Source organism: Triticum dicoccoides, chromosome 2B (assembly GCF_002162155.2).
Source record: "Triticum dicoccoides isolate Atlit2015 ecotype Zavitan chromosome 2B, WEW_v2.0, whole genome shotgun sequence".
Classification (NCBI taxonomy): domain Eukaryota; kingdom Viridiplantae; phylum Streptophyta; class Magnoliopsida; order Poales; family Poaceae; genus Triticum; species Triticum dicoccoides.
This window is the reverse complement of record NC_041383.1, coordinates 150,717,067-150,739,931: the sequence shown is the minus strand read 5'-3', so window position 1 is coordinate 150,739,931 and position 22,865 is coordinate 150,717,067. Positions and strand designations below refer to the sequence as shown.

At 46.6% G+C, this 22,865-nt stretch overlaps 2 protein-coding genes and 1 pseudogene across 2 annotated transcripts; 2 read left to right on the top strand and 1 right to left on the bottom strand.

Annotated features, from left to right (window-relative positions):
- Positions 1–1,508: 1,508 nt before the first annotated feature.
- LOC119362689 (L-type lectin-domain containing receptor kinase SIT2-like) lies at positions 1,509–4,193 on the bottom strand. The gene is made up of 2 exons (XM_037627928.1): positions 3,412–4,193; positions 1,509–3,065 (listed from the first exon to the last, which is right to left on the bottom strand). Exons 1-2 carry the CDS (start codon positions 4,003–4,005, stop codon positions 1,737–1,739), a joined length of 1,923 nt encoding a protein of 640 aa, XP_037483825.1. The 5' UTR covers positions 4,006–4,193; the 3' UTR covers positions 1,509–1,736.
- A 4,980-nt stretch (positions 4,194–9,173) lies between these two features.
- LOC119367413 (L-type lectin-domain containing receptor kinase SIT2-like) lies at positions 9,174–11,387 on the top strand. Its single transcript, XM_037632931.1, has one exon. It carries the CDS (start codon positions 9,241–9,243, stop codon positions 11,278–11,280), a length of 2,040 nt encoding a protein of 679 aa, XP_037488828.1. The 5' UTR covers positions 9,174–9,240; the 3' UTR covers positions 11,281–11,387.
- Positions 11,388–12,203: 816 nt separating this feature from the next.
- On the top strand, positions 12,204–13,739 carry LOC119360693 (annotated as a pseudogene).
- The last annotated feature ends 9,126 nt before the right edge of the window (positions 13,740–22,865 follow it).

Sequence of the window (22,865 nt, the reverse complement as noted above, 5' to 3'; positions counted from 1 at the left end):
CCATCGAAGTTGGGAAGATCCGATGGCTTGCGCTCAAGCTCCCGACGCCGAGCCATCTCCTTCTTCTTCTTCTTTCTTCTCTCCTGCTTCTGAATCCACCAGGGGGGAGGAGGACCCCAATCCCCCTCACGCCCCTCTTGCTCATAGCTCCGCTCAGATCTGCCACCAGTTCTTGCACGCAGCTCCTTTTTCGCCTTCTCCCGCAAGTCTCGCTCACGGCGCCGCTCCGCGTTTGAGATCGGGGGCTCCATGGGCCTCTTCTCCGCGCGCCGCCCGCTCATCACCGCCGCCGCAAAGGAAATGGAGAGAGGAGGGGGAGGGGAGATGAGGTGGATGGATCTGGCACAGTGAGCCCAGCGCCGCACCTCCGATCTAGATGCGGGAAACCCTAGCGAGTGGTCGAGGCAACCGCGGCGCACCCATAAATAGGAGCCAGGGGTGGGCCGCGGCCGAGACAGGCCCGACGCGGGCTGGTCGGCACCAACAGGCCCACAAATCGATAGCCTCTCACCCCCAATGGGCACTCTGTCCCCCGCGTCGCTCGAGCCTCCAGCACTAGCCGAACTGGACACTTGGTTCGGCCCACGGCCCACCTGTCCCACCATGGCCCCGGGCCCAACACTGCCAACCCTAGCCATCAGGAAGACAACGTCACCCTCTGCCGCCTGCGGCTCCAGCGCCGCCTCCACCGCCACCTGACCGGCCGCCGCCGGCGACGGCAAGCACGGCCACTCCGCCTCTGAGTCCGCCGGAGCCAGAAGCGCAGCCGCCATCCTCGCCCGGATTCCCCGAGCGGCACCTCCAGGGGACGCCGAGCCCCTGCCCGTAGACAGGGAGGGCCGCCATGCTCTGACAGCGAGCGCACGCGGTCCCCGGCCCCCCGGAGCAAAGCGGCGGCGCGCCCCCGCGGCGCCACTCCCCGCCGCTTGCGCGCAGGCTACGAAGTCGCCGAGCGACGGCATCGCCGGCGCCAGGTCCCCCTCCCTTGACTCCTGGTCCGCGTCTTCCTCGTCCTCCGATGCGACCTCAGCCAACGCCCAGAAACGACCTCCAACTGGAGCCAACGACGCACCAGCCCCCGCGGCTGGCCCCGCCCTCGACGGAGAGGCGCTAGCGCCGCGCCGGGACCACCTCCCAGTCCTCGGAGGCCGGAGCTGAAGGCGGCCGGGGCGGGGAGCCCGGGCCGTCGCCAAGAGAAGCGCCCGGGAGCACATCAATAAGGCAAGCGTTTTTTAGGTGAATAGTATCAATTCGTTATGAGGGAAATTTGACTGGTTGCCACGAAGTTCTTTTTGCCTTGGGATGCTCGACTCATCGGTTTGCTTCGGTTCAACTTTATCGTTCATAACCCGATTCAGTGCAAAAAAGAAAAGACTCCAACGTGAACATGCACATCTCAGTCCCAGCCAAATGGATGCATGCCTCATACATATTGTGGCTCGTGCCTAACTATGAAAAAAAACACCTAAGTAACATGACAATCTGATTGTGTGTGTGTGTGTGTTGGAATTTTCTAAATAAATAAAAACTTAAGAAAAATCAAAGAAACCTCCATATATCTAGTTATAACTTACAAGGATATACACATTAGAGACAAGTACCATCCAGTCCAACTCAATTATTTTGACACAACATAGACCTTGTCACCTTCCTCCGGAAAGATCAGAAATGACACTCATGCTCGACGACGACATATATGACATTATGTTTTGGTTAACAAACTCTGTGTTATACATCTACTCCAGCTTGGTTGATCTTAGATATGTTGCCGACAAGTCTGGGAGGAGCACATCGCCATCGAGGTACTGCAAGACTTGTCGCATGGTTGGCCTTGAATTTGGTAGTGGGTGGGAGCACAGAAGCCCGAGTTTTAGCACTAGAGACACCTGGTCAAGACTAAACATATTTGGCATCCTAATGTCTGCCGCCTTAGTGATGCAACCCTTATGCCAATGGTCGACAACCCAATCCATGAGCACTACTACTTGGTTATTTCTCTCATCTTGCTCAACCGGCCTCCGCCCACATGCGACCTCTAGAAGGAATGCCCCGAAGGCAAACACATCGGTAGATGGGGTTGCCTTGCCGGTGTGTCCTAGTTCAGGAGCTAGGTAACCCATAGTACCAACTACATGTGTGGTTTGTGCATCCGACCCATGATCATAAAGCCTAGCTAGGCCAAAATCCCCTAACCTCCCATTCATCTCGCCATCCAAGAGTACGTTACTTGCTTTGACATCCCGGTGGATGACAATTTGCTCCCAATCCTCATGGAGGTATGATAATCCCGAAGCCACTCCCCTGATGATGTGGAATCTTTGAGGCCACTCCAGTGTACCCTTGCTACGATCGTATAGATATTTATCCAGGCTACCATTTGGCATGTAATCATAGACCAAGAGAAATTCTCCCTTCCGTCGGCAATAACCGAGCAACGGCACCAGATTGCGGTGGCGCAGGCGTCGCATGCTTGCAACCTCCATGATAAACTCCTTCATCCCTTGCCTTGACTCATGTGACACCCTCTTCACGGCGACCTCCATATGAGACTTGCGGAGCACACCCTTGTAGACGCTTCCAAATCCTCCCGCCCCAAGTAGGTTCTTCTGGCTGAACCCCTTGGTCGCTTGAAATAAGTCCTTGTAAGAGAATCGGTGCGGCCCAAATGCTTTCTCCCAGTCCTCGTGGACCTCCGCGTACCTGAGACGCCTTCGAACCAAAATGTAAACAATGATGCCCACTACTAAAACCGTTGTGGCCGATGCTATGGGTAGCACGATCTGCAACACTTTGGACCGTGACTTGGGTCCAATCGGTGGCAAGGCAGGCAACAACGAGATATTCAACATCGGAGCTGGCCCGTCCAGCGCGAAGCTCCAGCCAACGACGAAGTGGCGTGTGAAAAGGACTCCTGTTGCCGAGGAGAACCCGACGTAGGCCATGTCCTGCACCACGGTCGAGAGGTCCGCGGTGGTACGTAGTAGGGGCTTCTTGGGCTTGGCTACACCAAGGGGAGCCATGGTCACGGTGATCTCTGTGGCAGAGGCATAGTAGTCCACCCATACCTGCATGAGACATATATGCGTCTGTGTGTTCATAATCGTAGGGAAGAGTGTATGTGCATATGTATGAGTGTCTGCGTTTGTATTGTGATCAGAAAAAAATCTATATGCAGTGCACATTCGATACATAGTAAAATCTGAAAATAGCAAACAAAAAAAACATTTTGAAATTGTGTGGCTTCAAAGATGCACAAATATTTGAGGTGCTCTTTGGAAGTCATTTTTCCATCAAATTTTGCAAGTACCTAAACCATTTGAGCATCTACAAAGCCAAGAAATTTCAGATTCTTTTTTACTGTTCATCGTGGGTGCAATGCATCCAGGGCCGAACATCTCCATACGACCATACCTGCATTGCCTTCCGGCTGATGAGGCTTAGGTTGAGGAACCGGCCCGTGGCATCGTCGTTGTAACCAGCATCGGCGGAATCTCGGGACACCATGCTATCCAGGTCGACGCCGACATGGTTGCCGTTTAAGTCGTGGCACTCGGAGTTGTGGAGGGTGTCCAACTCCACGGCGAAGATGTGGGCTTCCCGGTTGGTGTTGTTCGTAGCGTTGAGGAGGCCCATGTACTGGCCTGGGAGCGCCGTGGACAGCACCTCCCTAGACGTGGTGATGAAGAAGGCCATGCCCGGGCTGCTCAGGTCGATGTACTGCCCGAAGATGGCGAAGACGAAGGTCGTCGAGAAGGAGCGCGCGGCGCGGAAGCGGACCGGAGACGGGTGGAAGGCGTGCCCTTTCTGCTGGATGGTGCCGTTGGTCAGCATGAGGAGGCCGTTGGGCGTGACCTTGGCCACACCGTCGAGAGTGAGGTTCGTGCCGGCAAAGCCATTGTAGGCGAACTGCCGACCATCGTCGCTGCCGACCGTGGCCGCGAGACCCCAATCAGCAGCCACGAGGAGAAGGAGCAGAGTGACCAAGTGGAAAAGCTCGAGAGGCATGGTTTCTGCGTCAATTTGCTCGGCGTCTTTGGTAAGTATGTAAGTACTTGATTGGTTCGGGTCTGGAAAGTAATCTGCGAATCCTTTGTTTTAGGGCCTGTTCGGAGACTCTCCGCTTCTCAAGTCCCCTCCGGGAGTTGGTGAAGGTGTAGCTAAAAATGACGGAGCGGGAAAAAGGAGCTCCACCGATCCTGAGATTTCAGGAAGCTAGAGAACTGCCGAACATATAATTAGTCTTGCAGTGACCTGATCAACGGAAAGCTCTCTCATCTCGTCTATGTGAACGCCGGCGGGGCAAAATATCCAGGGAGCTCCGTGGCTGGCGTGAGCCGGTGACCCATTCCATTCCACGCCCGCCTACCGGCTGAAAGGCATGGATGGAAAGGAAGGATTTGGCCGTTGCCGTGCAGTCTGGGGCGATGGCAACATTTATACCACCTATGTTGACTTGTGAGCCGTGATAATGCAATCGGCTGTCATTCTCCAAACCACTGCTTACGTGATACGTCGACCAGCCGGAGAAGACTAGACTCTCAAGTCGTTGTGTACTTGACACTGGAGACGTCTCAACGTGACTTTCATAACCCTCTCACCATCCGTTGCTTATTTTTTCAGATTCTTTTTAAACTTTAAAATGTGGTTTCCACGAAATTTTCTTTAAATGTTGGTTTTCATGTGATATATTTCCTGCGTCGAAGTCGGAGAAGCATCAGGGTCGCCACCAAAGAGCGGAGCGGATGTCCGGATCAGGTGGCAGAGGCTAGCAGACCGCTAAGGCTCCTGCGGCTGAGTGTGGGTGGGTGAGGGAGGTTGTCATGGCAGTGGAGGCGGCGAGGTGGCCAGGTCGCCATGAGAGTCGCGGGAACCCTCGCTCATTTTCGGTCAGCAAAGCCAACTGGGCTTACCCCACGTCGGCAAAGCGGCGTAAGCCGAGATCCTTTTGTCGATGACTTGAAAAATTGTTTGCCAAGTATAAATAACCATCACTCAACAACATAAGCCGAGGGGCACGCTCGGCTTCTAGGATGGTGTGAACAGTTCAAGGCAGTACCACAACTTTGAAGTGGCAAAGTAGCGGTAAAGAGAGGATGGAATTGAGAAAGATGGAAAGGACGATGAAAACTGGCTGGAACAATATGGTCGAGAAATAGAAGGGAACGAAATAAAATGCAAGGAAAATAAAAAAATTATTTTGTGCATTACGAAATCATAGAGCTAAAAAATATAACAAAGTGTACACCAAGTGTCATATATAGCACACTCACCTTACATCTTGTGTGTTTTTCTCCGAGCTTCTTATGTCTAACACTCGAACTCATATATGGCGCACTCAGCTCAAGTTATGCTACTGAAATATGCTCTTTTTCTGCTGAAATGCTATCTTTCGTTGCTACTATGTTTGCTTAAATATGTCGATATCTCCGTGGGTTTAGAAAACCCGATGGGTTTAGGGAACGGGCGAAAAGTAGCCTTGCGCACGGTAACGAAGACGAGAACGGGTTTGCGATAGTCCCTTGGGATGGGTTTGGACAGGTAAAGTCCGATGGGTTTCGTCCCCGTTGCTATCTTGACTCATAGGCAACTGTTACCTAACTGCCAAGTGCTTATATGATGGCCATGTGGTAAGAACATTGCCGAGATGGCTCTGTAAGGCGAGAGTTTTTATGTGGACTATGTCGAGGTCGTACGTTTTGCAGTGTTTTTTTCTTGGGTACTCACTTAGAGCATTTAGCCGGACTTGGCAAACCCAACCACTCAAATGCTCGCGGACGCGTTCAGTCACATCCACGGATGACTAGTCACACTTCAAATAATGCATTTCACATCCGGATATCTATTAAAAACCTCAAATCCAGATTATCACATGCAACACAGCGATCTTTGAGTGGAGTTTGTCCGGCTCCGCCGTGTCCATGTCCGATGGCCAGCTACGCTCCCCAAAGTATTGGTCTGGTCGCCGTCAAGGTAGAGTAGGGCATGGGAAACTAGCCGACTCATGGGACTCAAGGCGTCGCGTCTCCCATCCCCTACTCTTCCCCCTCGGAGCTCGCAGCCCGGAACCCGAACGACATTGATGGACATCAGATCGAGGATGGATTCGTCCTAGGACGAGCTGACGACATCCAGCACGACGCGGTTGCGGCGCCCGGAGTGCTGCGCCATACGGGACGCCGGAAAATGCGACTCCGCCTCGCCGACGTCCACCGCAGCGTCGATGATGGATTTGTCCTGGGACGAGCCGACGACATCCACCGCGACGCGGTAGGGGCGCCTGGACTACTGCGCCATACGGGGCGCCGGAGAATGCGATTCCGCCTCACCAACGTCCACCACAGCGAGGGCTGCTGCCGCCTCCCATGCCTGCTACCTCGCACGGTGGGCACGTCGTGCCATGTTTTCATCGGACGACGCCCATGGTACGTCCCGCAGCTCGGTCTGCAAACAAAGGGGTTACTCGTCTGCCACCATGTTCGGACGCCAGACGGGCCGCACCGCCTCTGGTGAGGCAGCGGCAACACATCTAGCGTCGGATACATGCGCCATTTGGGGGATGCAATGGATTCCCGACGGAAGGAGTCCGAGCGCTGCCGTGCATAGGTCTCCTCCTTGGAGCGGCCGAGTGCAAGCCGGACGGCCATCTCCTCCTTGGGGCCGCTTGGGATGAGCTCGGTGTAAAAAGATCTGGAGGTGAAGGACTCGGATCAGCTGCCCGCCATGCTGGAGACGGTCGGAAACCGCCGGATGAAAGCTTGGGTGGGCGGAGTTGTGGGGTCGGGTGGGCCAGCATGGGTTGGGGACGACATGGCGGATGCGCCCGCGCACGCTCGGGCGCCCCATATCTGCCTCATATTTCGACTGGATATGAGGGGTGTCGCTCAGAGATAGAGAACGGGCGTCGGCGATCTTTTAGTTTAGGTATTATACCTCTCGAGTCGGACGAGTACCGCTTTTAGTTGAACTATGTCCAAAATGTAATAAAATCCGTCGTGTTTGCATGAACTTCTTCCGGTTTGTATGAAAATCCGGCCGTGTTTGCACAAATTTCGTCTGGTTGTTCGGATGGTGTTTGCAATGTATGTGAACTGTGTTGGATGGCGGCCTTCCATATTCGTGTCCACGGACATGGTCCCTCTGTCTGCGGGGCCGATGTGGGAGGAAATTTATGTGTACCTGAAGATGCCCTTATGATTTTCTTTTTTCTTTATAGTGTGTGAGGGTCTAAATGTTACTCTAGTACCTAGTACTTAGTACTTTATCTATTAAAAAAATCAGAAGGTGCTCACAGGGTAAGGTGTGCGTGTGTATTCTCATAGATGTGAGTGTATGCGTGTATATATGAGCGCTTGCATCTGTACTGTGTTTAAAAAAAATCAGAAGTTTGAAAAAGTCTACAACATATTTAAGCAGACGTGGACAGTTATAGTTATAGTAATGGACCCTTTTTTTCAACCCATACGTGCGAGACGACGACGACCTCGCTTAGTAGTGCAGGGCAATGCGTCAACGTATACTAGCATGCTGTACGGACTCAGAATTGTCTTCTCTTGTCTCGCCTACACCGATGCCGTGGCAAGGCATTTTCACTTGTCATTAGTGGTTGGGGCCGCCATTGCGGGCCTCCTGAGAGTAAGTTGTGTGCGCATTTCTTTCTCTCAAAGAATAAAAAAACACTTTGAACAGGATGTGTTATTTCGAAGAAAAAAAACTCATCTTCATCTAAAAGATTTTAAAAAAATCCTCGCATCACTTGGACATCACATTCATCTTAAAAAGAAAAAAAAGCCTAAAAACTTTACTCAAAAAGAAAAATGTCTCACTTTCATCTACCAAAAAAATCTCAAAAAATAGATGGACATCACATACATCTCAAAATGAAAAAGAAAAGGCCTAAAAAACTTTTCTCGAAAAGAAAAATAAAATTGCCACTTCCAAAAATAATCTTTAAAAAAAGTCTTACTTCCATCTTAAAAAAAAATCTCCAAAAAAATAAAAAAGTTTGTCACCATGGCCGACCAGCATGCACCACGTGGCCATGCTGGTTGGCCACCATTCTCCCGTACGTTAATGCGTGTGATTGTCTTTTTTCCGCCCCCTTCTTCCATGTTCCAACCACACAACCCTTTATATGCATCACCACACAAGAAGCAAGTTAATTTTGCTAGCCTATGACGAGTTTTGTCCAAGCTTGTTGAGGGCAAAAAGGCAAAAAGCGTCCGAGAAGAGAAACTATGCTGGCCCTTGTTCTGCTCATATTGCTGAGCCGCGACAGGGAAGTGGCCTCGTCGCTGGACGATGGCCAGTTCGCCTAACAAGGTTTCGGCGGTGTTAACCTTGCGCTGGACGGCATGGCCACCGTCATGCCCAACGGCCTTCTCGGACTCACCAACTCCACATAGCCCGTCAGTGCCCGTGGAAGTGGAGATGAAAATTTAAGCCATGACCTATCAGTGTCCGTGGACGCGTCCAGACGCATGCGCGGTCGTTGAGGGGTCGAATTTGCAGGTTGCGGCTGTAGATGCTCTTACAGCCAAACAACAACTCATGATTTTTCTATTTCGTGTGAGCGTGGCTAACTGAATTTCGTGTGGCCGAGCAGACGCGAAAGAGGAGGAACAAGAACACCACAGGGAATTTTCGGTTTTACTGTAAATTTTTACGAGATATGTTCTGCTGCAGACCGGTACCGCAAAACAAGCTTAAAGTTTCTCTTATAATGCTTTACAGTACCGCAATATAAGGGATGAAATATGCTCGGCTTACAGTCAAACGGTAGGCAACTTATGATTTTCATATAGTGTGTGAGCGTCTAAATGTTAATTTAATACTTAGTACTTTATCTCTTAAAAATCAGAAGTTTGAAAAAATCTACACCATATTTAAGCAGACGTCGAAAGTTATGGTAATGGACCCCTTTTTTCCACCATGCGTGCGAAGCGACGACGATCTCGCCCGGTAATGCAGGGCACCGCGTCAACATATACTATACTGTACGAACGCAGAATTGTCTTCACTTGTCTGTCGCCTACACCGATGCCGTGGCAAGGCATTCTAACCTGTCATTGTCTTCTCTTTATATCTTTCAGCCCCCTTCTTCCAAGCTCCAATCACACCACCCATCCATATCCCTCACCACAAAAGAAGCAAGCTTATTTTTGCTAGCCTATGACTCAATCATGTTGAGTTTTGTCTAAGCTTCTTGAGGGCAACGAGGCAAGGTGTCTGAGAAGAGAAACTATGTTGGCCCTTGTTCTGCTCATACTGCTGAGCCGCGACGGGCAAGTGGCCTCGTCGCTGGACGATGGCCAGTTCGCCTACCAAGGTTTCGTCGGTGTTAACCTCACGCTGGACGGCATGGCCACCGTCATGCCCAACGGCCTCCTCGGGCTCACCAACTCCACGCAGCAGACGAAAGCCCACGCGTTCCACTCCACCCCACTCCACTTCCTCCACAAGCCGACGCCGCCGACGAACACCACCGCCGTGCCGCGCTCCTTCTCCACGTCCTTCGTGTTCGCCATCGTGTCAAGATACGATGGCGTCAGCGACCACGGGCTCGCCTTCGTCGTCTCCCCGACCACAAATTTCACGGCAGCAAACGGCGGGCAATACCTGGGCCTCCTCAACGCGACAAACGGCCCGGTGAGCAGCCCCATCTTGGCGGTGGAGCTTGACACCATCCTGAGCCCCGAGTTCCGCGACATCAACAGCAACCACGTCGGCATCGACGTCAATAGCCTCATCTCGCAGCAGGCCCAGCCGGCTGGCTACAACGACGATGACCACGGCGGCGCCTTCCGAGACCTGAAGCTAGATAGCGGCAAGCCCATGCAGGTGTGGGTGGACTACGACGGCCAGTCCAAGCAACTCAAGGTGACTTTGGCTCCCGTGCAAGTGCCCAAGCCTAGGAATCCTCTCCTCTCCCAAGCCATCGATCTCTCCACGCTCATGCCAGATGCGATGTACGTCGGCTTCTCGACGTCGATATATGCCGGCTTCTCGTCGTCGTCGGGAGTTGTCCTGGCACACCACTACGTGCTCGGATGGAGCTTCAGCTTGGACGGACCTGCCCCGCCGCTTGACTTGTCCAAGCTTCCTGCCTTGCCACGCGTGGGAGCCAAGCCTCGGTCCAAGGTCCTGGATGTTGTGTTGCCGCTCACCACCGCGTTGCTCGTGGCTGCAGTGCTAGCTGTGGTCTTCTTCTCTGTGTGGCGTCGGCGCCGGTTTGCCGAGGTACGCGAAGACTGGGAAGACGAGTTTGGTCCCCATCGTTTTGCGTACAAGGACCTGCATCGTGCCACGGATGGGTTCACGGAGCGGAATTTACTTGGCGTCGGAGGATTTGGGAGGGTATATAAAGGGGTGCTTTCTGCATCCAATTCGGAGATCGCGGTGAAGAGGGTGTCACATGATTCAAGGCAAGGAATACGGGAGTTCATAGCCGAGGTGGTGAGCATTGGCCGTCTTCGACACCGGAATCTTGCGCAGCTGCTGGGCTACTGCCGGCGCAAGGACCAGCTTCTCTTGGTTTATGACTACATGCCAAATGGCAGTCTTGACAAGTATTTGCACCATCCACGTATGCCAGCAATATTCTGGCCCCAAAGGTACTGGATCATCAAAGGTGTTGCATCAGGCCTATTGTATCTTCACGAGGATTGGGAAAAAGTTGTGATTCATAGGGATATAAAGGCAAGCAATGTGCTCTTGGATGAACAATTGAATGGGTGTCTGGGAGATTTTGGCCTAGCAAAATTATATGACCATGGAACTGATGCTCAAACAACCCATGTTGTTGGCACCAGGGGATACCTCGCACCAGAGCTTGTGCGCACCGGGAAGGCAACGCCCTTAACCGATGTATTCGCATTCGGTATGTTCCTTCTAGAGGTTGCATGTGGACGAAGGCCAATCCAGCATGACGAGCACAACAACCCAGTGGTGTTGGTTGATTGGGTGCGTGAGTGCTGCCGCAATGGATCGATCCTCGAGGTGATGGATCCGCGACTGACAGGAAAGTTTGACATAGAGGAGATTACCCTCGTACTGCAACTTGGGTTGTTGTGCTCGCACCCATTACCTAATGCGAGACCTAGCATGCGGAAGGTCATGCAATGTCTAGACTGCGGTAAATGCGCCCCGGACTTGTCGTCGACTTTCGCGCTAATGCAAACCGAAGGCTCCGATCTGCACGTCATGTCGTTCTTTCTGTCGGAGACTAGCACTAGTGTTGTGTCTTGTGGGTCTTCAGTGACGGTTCTAGCTGAGGGCAGATGAAGTTGTTCATTGTGTATTCACTTCTTTTTATGGTTTGATTCTGAAAATACTTATCTTCGACGGCTTATAATAAATTTGTGACCATAGCGTGAGGTTGGTTTTTTTTCTTTTTGGGTCTAACTATGAGTTAGTCGATATCATTTCTGATATTTCTTTTTGAGTATACATTGTTTTCAGGGCACGGCTATGTTTCGCTTTATGCGAGACAGTATAGCAAATGATAACAATTTATCGTGAAGTGCACGCCACACAATTCGTCTTTGCGTCAAAGTCAGCCACTTCCTAGTTGTAAATTTCCATGATACTTCACTTTGTAGTTCTAACTGTTGTTAAGATGTCACTGGTTACGTAGTAATGCAAAAAGCTACTTGAAAAGGGGCCAAAACTACAATGAAGTCATTTAAACTGTTACATTTGTTCTAGTTGAAGAGAGAATTTAAGGGGCCAAAACTACAATGAAATCATTTAAACTGTTACATTTGTTCTAGTCGAAGAGAGAATTTGCGTCACTACTCAAATCTCACAATCTACAACTCATATTTTCTTAGATAAATAAGTGCCAACTTGATGAGTCAGTTAGTAAGAAGATATACCTACCCTGCAAAAAAAGTACTCCCTCCGTCCGAAAATACTTGTCATCAAAATGAACAAAAGAGGATGTATCTAGACGTATTTTAGTTTTAGATACATCTCTTTTTATTCATTTTGATGACAAGTATTTTCGGACGGAGGAAGTATGAAGATATACCTGTACATCCGTAGAAAATGCCCACCAAACACACATTTGGTTGACTCCTTATCTTTGCCTTGTTAAACACGGTATGCTTGCTTATATATAGCATTTGGAGACCAAGCGTGGAAGCCCCAACTGACAAGCAGGAAGCAGCTAGCAAGCGTTGCTACAGCAGCACAGGCAACCAAGTATGAGGCCACATCACGCAGCGCTCCTCTTGCTCTTCATCCTAGCGTACTTCCGCGGTGCCTACTCCAGTGACAACCGGAGCCGTTTCACATCCATAATCAGCTTCGGCAACTCCTTCGCCGACACCGGTAATTTGGTCAGGTGGGCTGATCCCGTCCTTCTGGGTCTACTACTCAAGAACCTCCCCTACGGCGAGACCTTCTTCGGCCACCCCACCGGACGCTGTGTTTTGATTTTCAGCCGAGAAAAACAGATTTCGGCCGAATTTCGGCCATCTCGGCCTAGGGCGAAAAGTCTCTTTCGGCGGAAATTGGTCAAATTTGACAAATTTTGGTTCAATTTTAGTCAAACATCAGTCAAATATTGGTCAAAATTTCAACCAAAATTTTTGAAAACGGCCGAAATTCGGCCATCTCGGCCTGGGCCAAAAAAAATCTCAAATCGAAATCCAAAACGCAGTGTCCGGACGTGCCAACGGTCGCCTTGTGTTGGACTTTATTGGTAACCACAAATGCACTACCAAACTTGTTCAACTACTATTAATCTTGCTGGCTAAAAGGAGAAAGAGAGGGAGATAGAATTCATTTTCCAGCCGAAGCTCTGGGTCTGCCTTTCGTGCCGCCATACCTTGACAAGGGGGGCAACTTTTCCGCTGGAGTAAAGTTCGCTGTGGCAGGAGCACCGGCTCTCACCTTGACATACCTGCAGGGACAGAATTTGACCGCGAACCCTCCTATCAATAGTTCCCTCCATGATCAGCTCGTGTCGTTCCAGAAACTCAAGCCTTCGCTCTGCAAGGGTAAACTACTAGTTGCTTCGGGAGCTCTCTGTTTGTCATGGGAGAGTTTGGAGCAAATAACTACAGGAGCTTCCTTCTGTCCAACAGGACTGTGGAAAAAGCCACATCTTATGTTCTCCAAATCGTTGACAGCATCTCCCAAGGCCTAGAGGTACTATGTTGTGCACAAAATAGATGAAAACTCCATTCTTATTACTTTAATTCCCACAATTTACTTCTCCCTCAACATGTTTTTCTTTTGACCTTATATTCCTGGACACAATACTTGTCTATCTTATCGCCTTATTTTATACTATAATATGTTGGTTGCGTCGCCATGACCATATCCAAATCAGTTGGAAATTTATGTTCTTGATTATCTGCCTATGGTCAATGTGGTTATGGCCTGCAAAAATTAGCATTTTTTCAGCATTCTAGACGTCAATGTTTTTCTCCACAAACTTGATCAAAGTTTGTGAGGTTTGACTTTTTTAAAAATCTATATGCACTGCATATTGGAATGGAAGGATCGGAGTACAAAGAATGGATGATAGGTCTATTCTGTTTGTTAAAACTTGTGTATGACTCAAGATAAACTGATGAGTTGGTAATCCTCTGCAGATACTGATCCGGCGTGGCGCCAAGTACATCATTGTGCCAGACATTTCAGGCTCTTCAATGAGATGGTTTCCACCTCACGGAGTCTGCCTACAGGGCCCCTATGCGAATCCACCGATAATGCACGTCGCACGCCCATAATTTGTTTCCTACTGGCCTAAAACACATGTGTACTAGAGTTGAAAATTCAGATCCACGGACATGGGTAAATTTATGTCTCTATATATCGTATGTATTAGCTTGAAGCAATTACCCATTAAATATCTAGATGTGATCAGTGAGACCCAACATTAAATATCTAGCATGTATAGTACTATAAGATAAATCTACCATGATTGATCTCCTTTCAAAAAAATCCGCAATACATTATTGATGAGAAAAAAAACCTATACTAGAACTGGATGACTCTATGGATGACATCAAGTTGCCATCGTCATCTCTGCACGTGACATTCGCACAAGTTAACTCAGGCGCCGCCGTGCAGATCCTTTGGCGACGGCGTCCAATAATGGCCCATGTTGGACGAGTCGCACGGAGCTCGCAAGGCGGCGTCGTCCCCTACCCGCCTAGCCTTGCACGTCACGATCTTCCCCACATGGTCGTGGGTCGGTGGCATCTGGAGCGTGACCTCGAACGCCTCGACGCCGAGCCGCGCATCGGCCGCGAGGTTGTCCAGCCTGATGCCCGGGACGCTCACGCCACGGCCCCATGCGACAAGGGACTGCTCCCTCGGCGCCTTCCGCGGCCTGGCACAGAGCTGCACAGCGGTCCCGGTGGCGAGCGGAGAGCCGCGGTATGAGACCTCCACGTACGTGCCGGGCGGGATGCACTCGCTGTGCCGGAAGCCCTGCGATGCGACACTGAGGGTGATGTTGAACAGCGGATCCAGCGAGGGCCTGCCAAGATCCGTCGCCGGGTCGAGGCCGGAGAGGGAGTCGATCGCCGCGTAGTACCGCGGCTTTCTGTACTCGTCGAGCGCCAAGAAGACGGACCCGCAAGCTAAGACGCCGAGCACGAAAATAATGAGGCAGAAAACGAAGCAATTTTCCTTCTTCATCGTTGCTGGTCGATGCTTCGTTCTTCTTAGCTTGATCGGCTTTGATGGTTTGGCTTGGCTTGATCGGAAGGGTGGCGGCCGGGAAGAGGGTTTGTTTATATATAGAAGAACGAGAGAGCTGCGTGGCCAGCCCCCCGCGCAAGGAAAGGAGTTGGACCTCAATCTCTTTAGTTTTTTTAGGCAAACCTCAATCTCGTTAGCGACCCGTGCAATTTACAAACACCAACAAATATCAACACTAGATCCTAAAAAAAGAACCACAACACACGATCGCTGGGCCTTTGCATACATACACGCAGTCACATCTCAACCAGGCCTCAATTTTTCAAAAAAAAATAAAAAAATCTCAACCAGGCCCCAATTGTTCAAAAGAAAATCTCAACTAGCCCCCTAGGACACTCAAGATTTGTTGGCCCAATCTCTAGCAGAAGCCTCTCACATCTTCATCACGGCCCTCCTATGGGTTTTCTGCCGGAGGAGCCACGCTTTACCGCCATCGAAGCAGGCGTCTGTTGGAGTTGTGCTTTCCACCACCATCGATGCCTGCCAAGGCGCGCAAAGGCTATAGCTCGGCTACTATGAGCAGTAGGAGAGCCTCACCCAGCGTGGGAAACGTGGGCCGGTCTAGTTTTGCCATATTTTGCTGCGGATTTTTCTAATGAAATGTGGCTGCTTTTTCTCACAGTTTTTTTTCTTTTTCTCCTATATATTTTCTTTTTATTTTTATTTCTTTTATTTTTAATTTCATTGTTGTTTTCGTGTTTTATTCAGTTTCTTTCTTTTGAAAAATACACAAACAACTTTTTAGAATGTGGAACCCTTTTTTTATATAAATACAAACATTTTAAAGAAAAAATGTGAAAACATTTTAAATTTCACATGAACATTTTAAAAACTTATATGGATATTTTTTTAATATGTGAAGTTCTAATTACATGATGTACAACATTTTCAATAAATTGATTAACATGCTTTCTAAATAGATTATGAACATCTTTTAAATATGTGATGAAGTTTTTTTAAACACATAGTGAACCTATTTAAATTGTGAATATTTTTGAAGTACAAGATGATCATTTTTAATACATGACAAATATTTCTTAAATATGCAATGAAGATTTCTATTGCATGGTTATTTTTTGTAAAATTAAAAAAATAAAAAAAATCCAAATATATATATTTATAACATTTTCAGAATATATATAAAAAAGAACCCAAAAGGGTAAAAAATACAAGAAAACGTGTGACGAGGCTGGGAGAAAACTAAGCGTGCTTCATGGACCGTACCCAACACGTCTCCTCACATATGAGACGAGCTTTGTTTGTTAGGATACAGATGCTCGCACCACGACGTGGATGAGAATGATGTGTGTGTTGGAATAAATGGGCTAGGCCAGATTAAAATTTAGAGTTGGAGATAAGTCATGGGGCTAGAAGGCATATGGGGGTTTAGTTGGATACTACCCCATGAAGGATGGCAAAGATCTATGTAGATGTTGTAGGGGCACTAGTAGAAAAACACCTATTAGTCCCGATTCGTAAGGGCCTTTTGTCCCGGTTCATGAACCGGGACTAAAGGGTCGTTACTAATACCTCCCCCCTTTAGTCATGGGGGTGGAAGGCATATGGGGTTCATTTTTGATACCCCATGAAGGATGGCAAAGATCTATGTAGATGTTGTAGGGGGGGAGAACCAAAAAGTAGGCACACTCGCAGCTATCGCGAGGGATGAGGCAAGAAACTTTCTTAGTGCGTCGACTATGACAGTAGAAGGTGATGAAGATTCGGAGGTGCTAAAAGCTCTGGCCTGCCACGAGGTTTTGGCCTTGGCCGAAGACCTGCTATTATCACATGTGCATATTGCATGTGACTGCTTAGCCGGTGTCAACAACTTGATGGGATAAGGACTTGGACGTTGTGGCTAGATCGTTCCCGAAGTGAAGAGCAAAGTGTCGAGCCTCATCACAGAGAAATTCGTCCATGAATATAGAGAAAGCAATGGTGACACACATAACCCAGTGCAAGCATCCATCCATGATCTAGCTTCCCGGTCGATATGTACCGTTGACAAGGCCACCTGCAGGCATATGTAACACTATGAACAATGAACATTCGTTAGCTTAGTGTTGTGGCCTAAAAATACGTTGGAGTTTAGTCTCACATTGCCGATGGACAAAGGTCTGGGTATATAGAGGAGCCTCTCATGAAAATCGCACACATTTGCTCGTCCTTTGTATTAATTCGAGTTTAATCATGGAAGACCCGGAAGCCGGGCTAGGGTGTTCATCTCAATGTTGCGGCTAGCTTTCATTTTTCTGTTCATTAGTTCATGTATGTAGATCTATCACTGCTAGTTTTCATTTGTTTGATCCTTAGTCTATGCATGGTAGATCTATGACATTCATCTATGTTATTGCACACACTTGGAGTCATATTAATGATAGCATAATCATAATTTCCAACATAGCGTCTCATTGTGGTGGCCTCTAACACAAGCGTGAGCGGTTTGGGCCAGTTTGACTTCATTGTGTAAAACAACTATGAGTTTTTACAAGTGGTGGGCGTGTTTATCCACCAAACCCCTCTGTCTCTCTCCCTCATGACACCGACAAAGTGTGCTATGATTGTGTCGGGCGCTATTGTTGAAGCGAGAAGGCACGAGCCAAACAAAAATTCGAGCCAAGGGAATTATAATAAATACAATTTATACCACAATTTGTAGTTACTGAGAACTTTAGCATGCTACAATGTTAAACACCTATAATTGTTTATTTAATATTTGGCAGAGTTGACCACGTATAAATTTAGTAAAATCAGTTGTAGCGTTCTTCGTTATATGACTAGGTAGATAACTGAAATTTGCACTTGAATCACTCTAATCTAGATGTATTTTGTAACAAAATTACCTTATTTAATTAATTTTTGACAATTGCATAAACTATAGAATGTATAAGTGCTTATGGTAGAGATCTCTCAAAACATATGACTAGGTAAGCATATTTGTAGAAACTCATGTTGTACAAACATTGTCGTTGGTTGATTCTTCATCCATTTTATCTCTACTCCTAATGTCTGAGTTGGTAGGATTGCGTCCACGGTTTATTTTCGTCTGGTTATATTTTGTCTGGTTTATTTTTGTCCAGTTTATTTTTGTCTCACATCCCACCACCATATCTCCTCACGTTGATTTTTTTACCCTCACAATAAAAACTTTCCTAACTTTTTCAAAGTTTTCTAACTAGACACGTTATAAACGGGTAGAAACCGATAACACGTTACCAATTAATAAAATTTAGTTTTATGACAATCAATTTCAAATCCTAATTTTCCTAATGCATCAATCTTTGCCTTTTCTAATTGGTTGTTTGGATAGGGAGGGGTTAGCCACGGAAATCATCCCTCCATCGTCGGCTGCATCCCTCACCCATGTCGCTGTTGCAGGATCTTCATCCGTCATCCTGAGCAATTGCGGCGGCGATGCGTGCGAGCTTCACGATAGTGGGGAGGACCAGGCCGCGGTGAAGGTAGGCCATGCGCTCGAAACCTGTGCACGGAGGCGGTAGCGCGGGGTGGCAGCCGGCAATGAGGCGGCCGTGCTACATGACGAGATACGGGTCCCCCTTTATGATGTTTTGGCATCGCTCCTTCATCGCACAACCTCAGGTTCCTCTTTCCCATCCCTTCCTATGTCCTCCTCTCCCATCTCTATGCTTTCACGTGCATCCAGTTTTGATTCCCGTTGACTGGATTTTTTTGGTCATTTAGATTGTACAGAGAAAGTGGTACTATTTAACCTCACACAGGATGTGGTATGGATCAATGGGATCACCAAGTGTCTTTTGTGGCATATTGCTTTGGTGTGAGGGGCGCATGTCCTCTCTTTCCCCTTTCCCCTCGCTTCCCATCACCTCCCTGAGTCTAGCTGCTACCGTAGTCCATGTTGTTGTCTACCCTCATCTTCCTTTCATTTCTTCACCCATGCTTTGGTTGAAGTCACTGTTTGGTTCCCAGGCTGGACAAATCCTGCATTTCTAAAATCATTGGTTTGTTTCTGGAAGTAATACCTTAGGTTTAAGATTATGTTATTCATAAGATTTGTGTATATTAATGGTTGATCCTTCCTGCAGAGCTGGCACTATCGACAATGAAGAATAAAGGCCATGGAATTATAACATTTCTTAAAGATTTGGCAGCACGTCGAAGATGCAATAATGTCTTTGTTTGGCACATTTATCCATGAGCTTAGAATGAAAGATGAGGGACAACATATGTGAGTGTTCTTTTCATCTACAGAACATTTTCATCTCAGTAAGCTTTACGACAACTATTTGATAATGGCTATAATTGTAGGTATTAGCCAAGCAGGAGCTCAAGTGGGCTTAATACTAGCGTTGATGCTGCATTTCCATAGTTTTTAGCCTAATTTAAGGTGTTGTTTGGCTATTATACAATATAGTATATAGTGGGTTGTTACCGTGCATTTTGCAGTAGCACAATTGTTGATTAACTAATACTAATTGTTGGCATTTCTGATTTTCAAATACTTATAAATTTTGCAATGGGATATGAAGGAAAAGAGCCCAGAGCACGGCTTGGTTATATCATTCAAGATTGAAATTGGTTTGGCTTCCGTGGAAGTCATGGTAATGGTAAGTTGAGTTTATTTGCCCACCATGTTCTTGTGGTCTGCAGTACTTTCCTAAGGGCATTTCTATCCGATCCCCTAAAAATAGTGGTAATTTGAGTTTATTTGCCCACCATGTTCCTCAAGTGGAGAAGCCGGAGAGGCGTTCATTATCAATTATGTCAATTATGTCAGCTTTGCATGAGGGAACAATGCATGTCAAATGAAAGGAAATGATTGGCGGATCATGTACTATGGAGATGTCAATGGAAAGGTTTGGAGTTAACATTTGCTTAATGCATTTATGTAAATATTCTTACCATGTAGAAACAAACAGGCTGGAATAGTGTTCAATGGGTGCATGTTGATCCTAATATAGGTGGAAGTTAAATATAATCCCCATGGAATTAGATTGTGACCTTGTTTGTTGTTCTCAATATGTTTTCTATTTTGTATCCCGTAACAACGCACATGCATTCACCTTGAGGCTCAACTCTTATGTGTATCCGGCGACCTTGCATTAACATCCAATTCTATGCCGACACTTAACTCTTATGTGTATCCGGCGACCTTGCATTAACATCCAATTCTATGCCGACACTTAACTCTTACGTGGAAGAAGACGCTTGATACTAAACTTCGACCGAAACTAGGGTGCCAAATATATAGGTGCAGTCTCACACAAAAGAAAAATGAAGATAAGTTGATAACTTGATGTCAATGACTCGTGAATGGAAATAAAAACACCACTCATTTATGTAATCTTTTTCCTAGCTTAAATTATTCATTCAGGTGGTACTACACCCTGTTATTCTAATTTTATACACTTATTTCTTGCCAAAAATATATATTAATTGGTTCTTAGCTTACTAAAACTCAGGAGTATGTTTTCTTCCTCACACATTTTAATTCATTTTACGCAGGCCGAGATAATACTGATGCTCAATCAAGATCTGGATGTCTCATCTCTGAACATTTGAAACGCTGAGCAGTAAATGGAAGCTTGCCTAGCCGCTTTCGCGCAACATTATATCTCTGGACGTTTGTACTTCCGCGGCTCTCGACGAGAGCTTCCTTATATATGTTAAGAAATTGCTGGTTGGGAGCCCCATTCAGCTTGCGGTAGTAAATTATATCCCAAAAAGCCTTCCCAGGGCTTGCCGCGGCGGATACTGCATCCCTTGGCTCCGGATGTCGAGCAAGGTGACGGCGAGCAGGAGCATGCATTGTCAACCAGCGTCACAGGTATTGCATTCTGAAACCGACGGGGGCATATAGTATGCAGGGAATAATAGCTTGAATATCTTTTCGGTAAGATCGGTTTTTGAATGTTTACAAATACGCGTGCAATATGTTGTTCTATTTTACTTTGAATTGAAATCGAAACCACTTAATGCAAATACCTACAACCAGCAGAGAATCAGTAGTACTGCAATCCATTCTATTCTCATAGACACCTACCCCTAGGGATACAAACTGCTAGCTGTTATGAGGCACCATATATGTCATTGCTTGCTGCACTTGTGCACTGATGTCCCAGGAGTATCTTTGCTATAAATATTCTAGAAATCAACATATTGAGCGTCATGATATTTCGTTATATTAGAGAAGGTAGCTATGCCCCAGTATTATGTTATCCCTTTGTACGTTAAATCGAGACCAGTTAATGCAAAGACCTAAAAATGTCATGATATTTGTCTTTGTAACATTATCACAAATGTGGCCCTTTTTATTCATGATCATTGTTCGACACAGTTAAAGCCAATAATTTGTTTTTCCCTGTGTATCTAATTTGTTCCTCTCCTAGTATATATGCAAAAGTACGGAAGAGAAGAATTGCTTGTTATTGTGGTTCTTTGATGATAAGGTTCAGTAGACAAGGTCGCCCACCTTCCAAGATGAAGCTAGCAAAGCCAAATTGTATTGGCCGAAAAAGGTCAGGCCATGTACGATGTTAGCCAGCATTGATCACAAGATGCTGAAGCAATATTTTTCAATAATGTATAAAACAAGCTGGTAGCTACTGAACTGACTAGGTGATGTTTAGTGATGTTTGCCGGATTGTTTAGTCAGTTAACTACCACATATAAGTGGTGAAATTTCACCTGATTGTCTTCTAGGCGCATCTTTTACTGATAAATCATGAGTGCGGAGATGCATACTAATATTTCGCTTCTATTTCATCGGTTTTACTCGTGCACAGTATATTACAGACGTAAAAAAGAAAGTTTAAAAAGTTACCTTACATCTGTACGTGGTAATGCATTTTGCTTTCTTTAAAAGTGCATGTTCTCCTTTGTTTTTAACTGGGCACTAAAATATGCATCATGCTCTCCTTTATTTTGGTTGTATTTCATTGGTTTTACTCATGCACAGTATAATATAGATGTAAAAAAGAAGGGTTTAATTCCCATGGAGAAGTCTCAACAGTTGTATGAATGATCTTGAAGGCGGTTCTTGTTCTGATGTTGCAAAAAAAATGTTTTAAATTCTATGTAATCCTATGTAGAAGTAAGAGTATTTGCAGTTCGAGTAGTACAAAAATTATAGCTGCCAAAAAATATGATTAAATGCATAGTTCCGACTATTTGTGTACTCGAGGGCATCAACATGGTTACATTGAGGACTAGAGAGAGATGGTGGTGGAAGGGGAGAGAGGCAGGCAGAAGTTCATTGTGACGGAAACTGCAAGCACATTGTGAAATATAATCCAACTACATGGTTATGTATTTGAATCTGCAATTCAAAGTGTGTTCGTGGTGTCTATGTGCATTTGAAAACCGAACCGAAAAACCATACCGAGAATAAACCGAACCAAACCAAATTATGGTTTTTATAGTTTCTGGTTTCGGTATGGTATGAACTTTTCATACCGATTTGAACTTTGGTTTTCTTGGTATATACCGAAAAACCGAACGGTTAACCGAATAAACCGAAGTAAAAAGTAATTTTATATTTCTTGTGATGAACAACCATACAAGTTGTCATTTTTCTTGTACATGAGTAGAATTCACTACTAAGCACGTAATTTTTTCCTATAACATAGTCATTTTTCTCTTTTCAAATTGCTAAGCACGTCCATAACCATCAACAGATGAATCAATGCATGCATATATACTTATATATATAGTTATATACTATTTGTGTAAAACAATATTTGTTTTGAGTCATAAATTTGCAAATTATTATTATGTCATTTTCAAATTTGCGTCAACTTTGGTTATTATGGTATATACCGAAACCATACCGAAATAATTTGGTATACACTGAAACCGAACTGTATTTACCAAAGTATTAATACCGTACAAACCTAAAAAATATATAAACCGAACCATGTAAACCGAATAAACTGAACGCACAGAGTGAGTCCGCGGTGATAAAAGGGGGGATTACAAGCCGGATGTCCCATGGCGAGCTTTCCTTGGGAGGCGAAGCTGTGAGGTTAGTATGTGGATGAATAGAGTGTGATTTGTAAATCCTAAAGGTATATGCTAACCACGCTTGATATTACCACTATAATATATAATACTTTGTAACACGCAGGCAATTAACTTTAGTCTTACATGCTGACTTGAAGAGAGGGAGA

Bases quoted from the DNA above. Each gene is read 5' to 3' on its own strand.
- LOC119362689 (XM_037627928.1), bottom strand. From the start codon at position 4,005: ATGCCTCTCGAGCTTTTCCACTTGGTCACTCTGCTCCTTCTCCTCGTG. The intron at 3,066-3,411 runs GTATGGTCGTAT...TGTCTCATGCAG, and splicing joins TCAGCCGGAAGGCAATGCAG to GTATGGGTGGACTACTATGC.
- LOC119367413 (XM_037632931.1), top strand. From the start codon at position 9,241: ATGTTGGCCCTTGTTCTGCTCATACTGCTGAGCCGCGACGGGCAAGTG.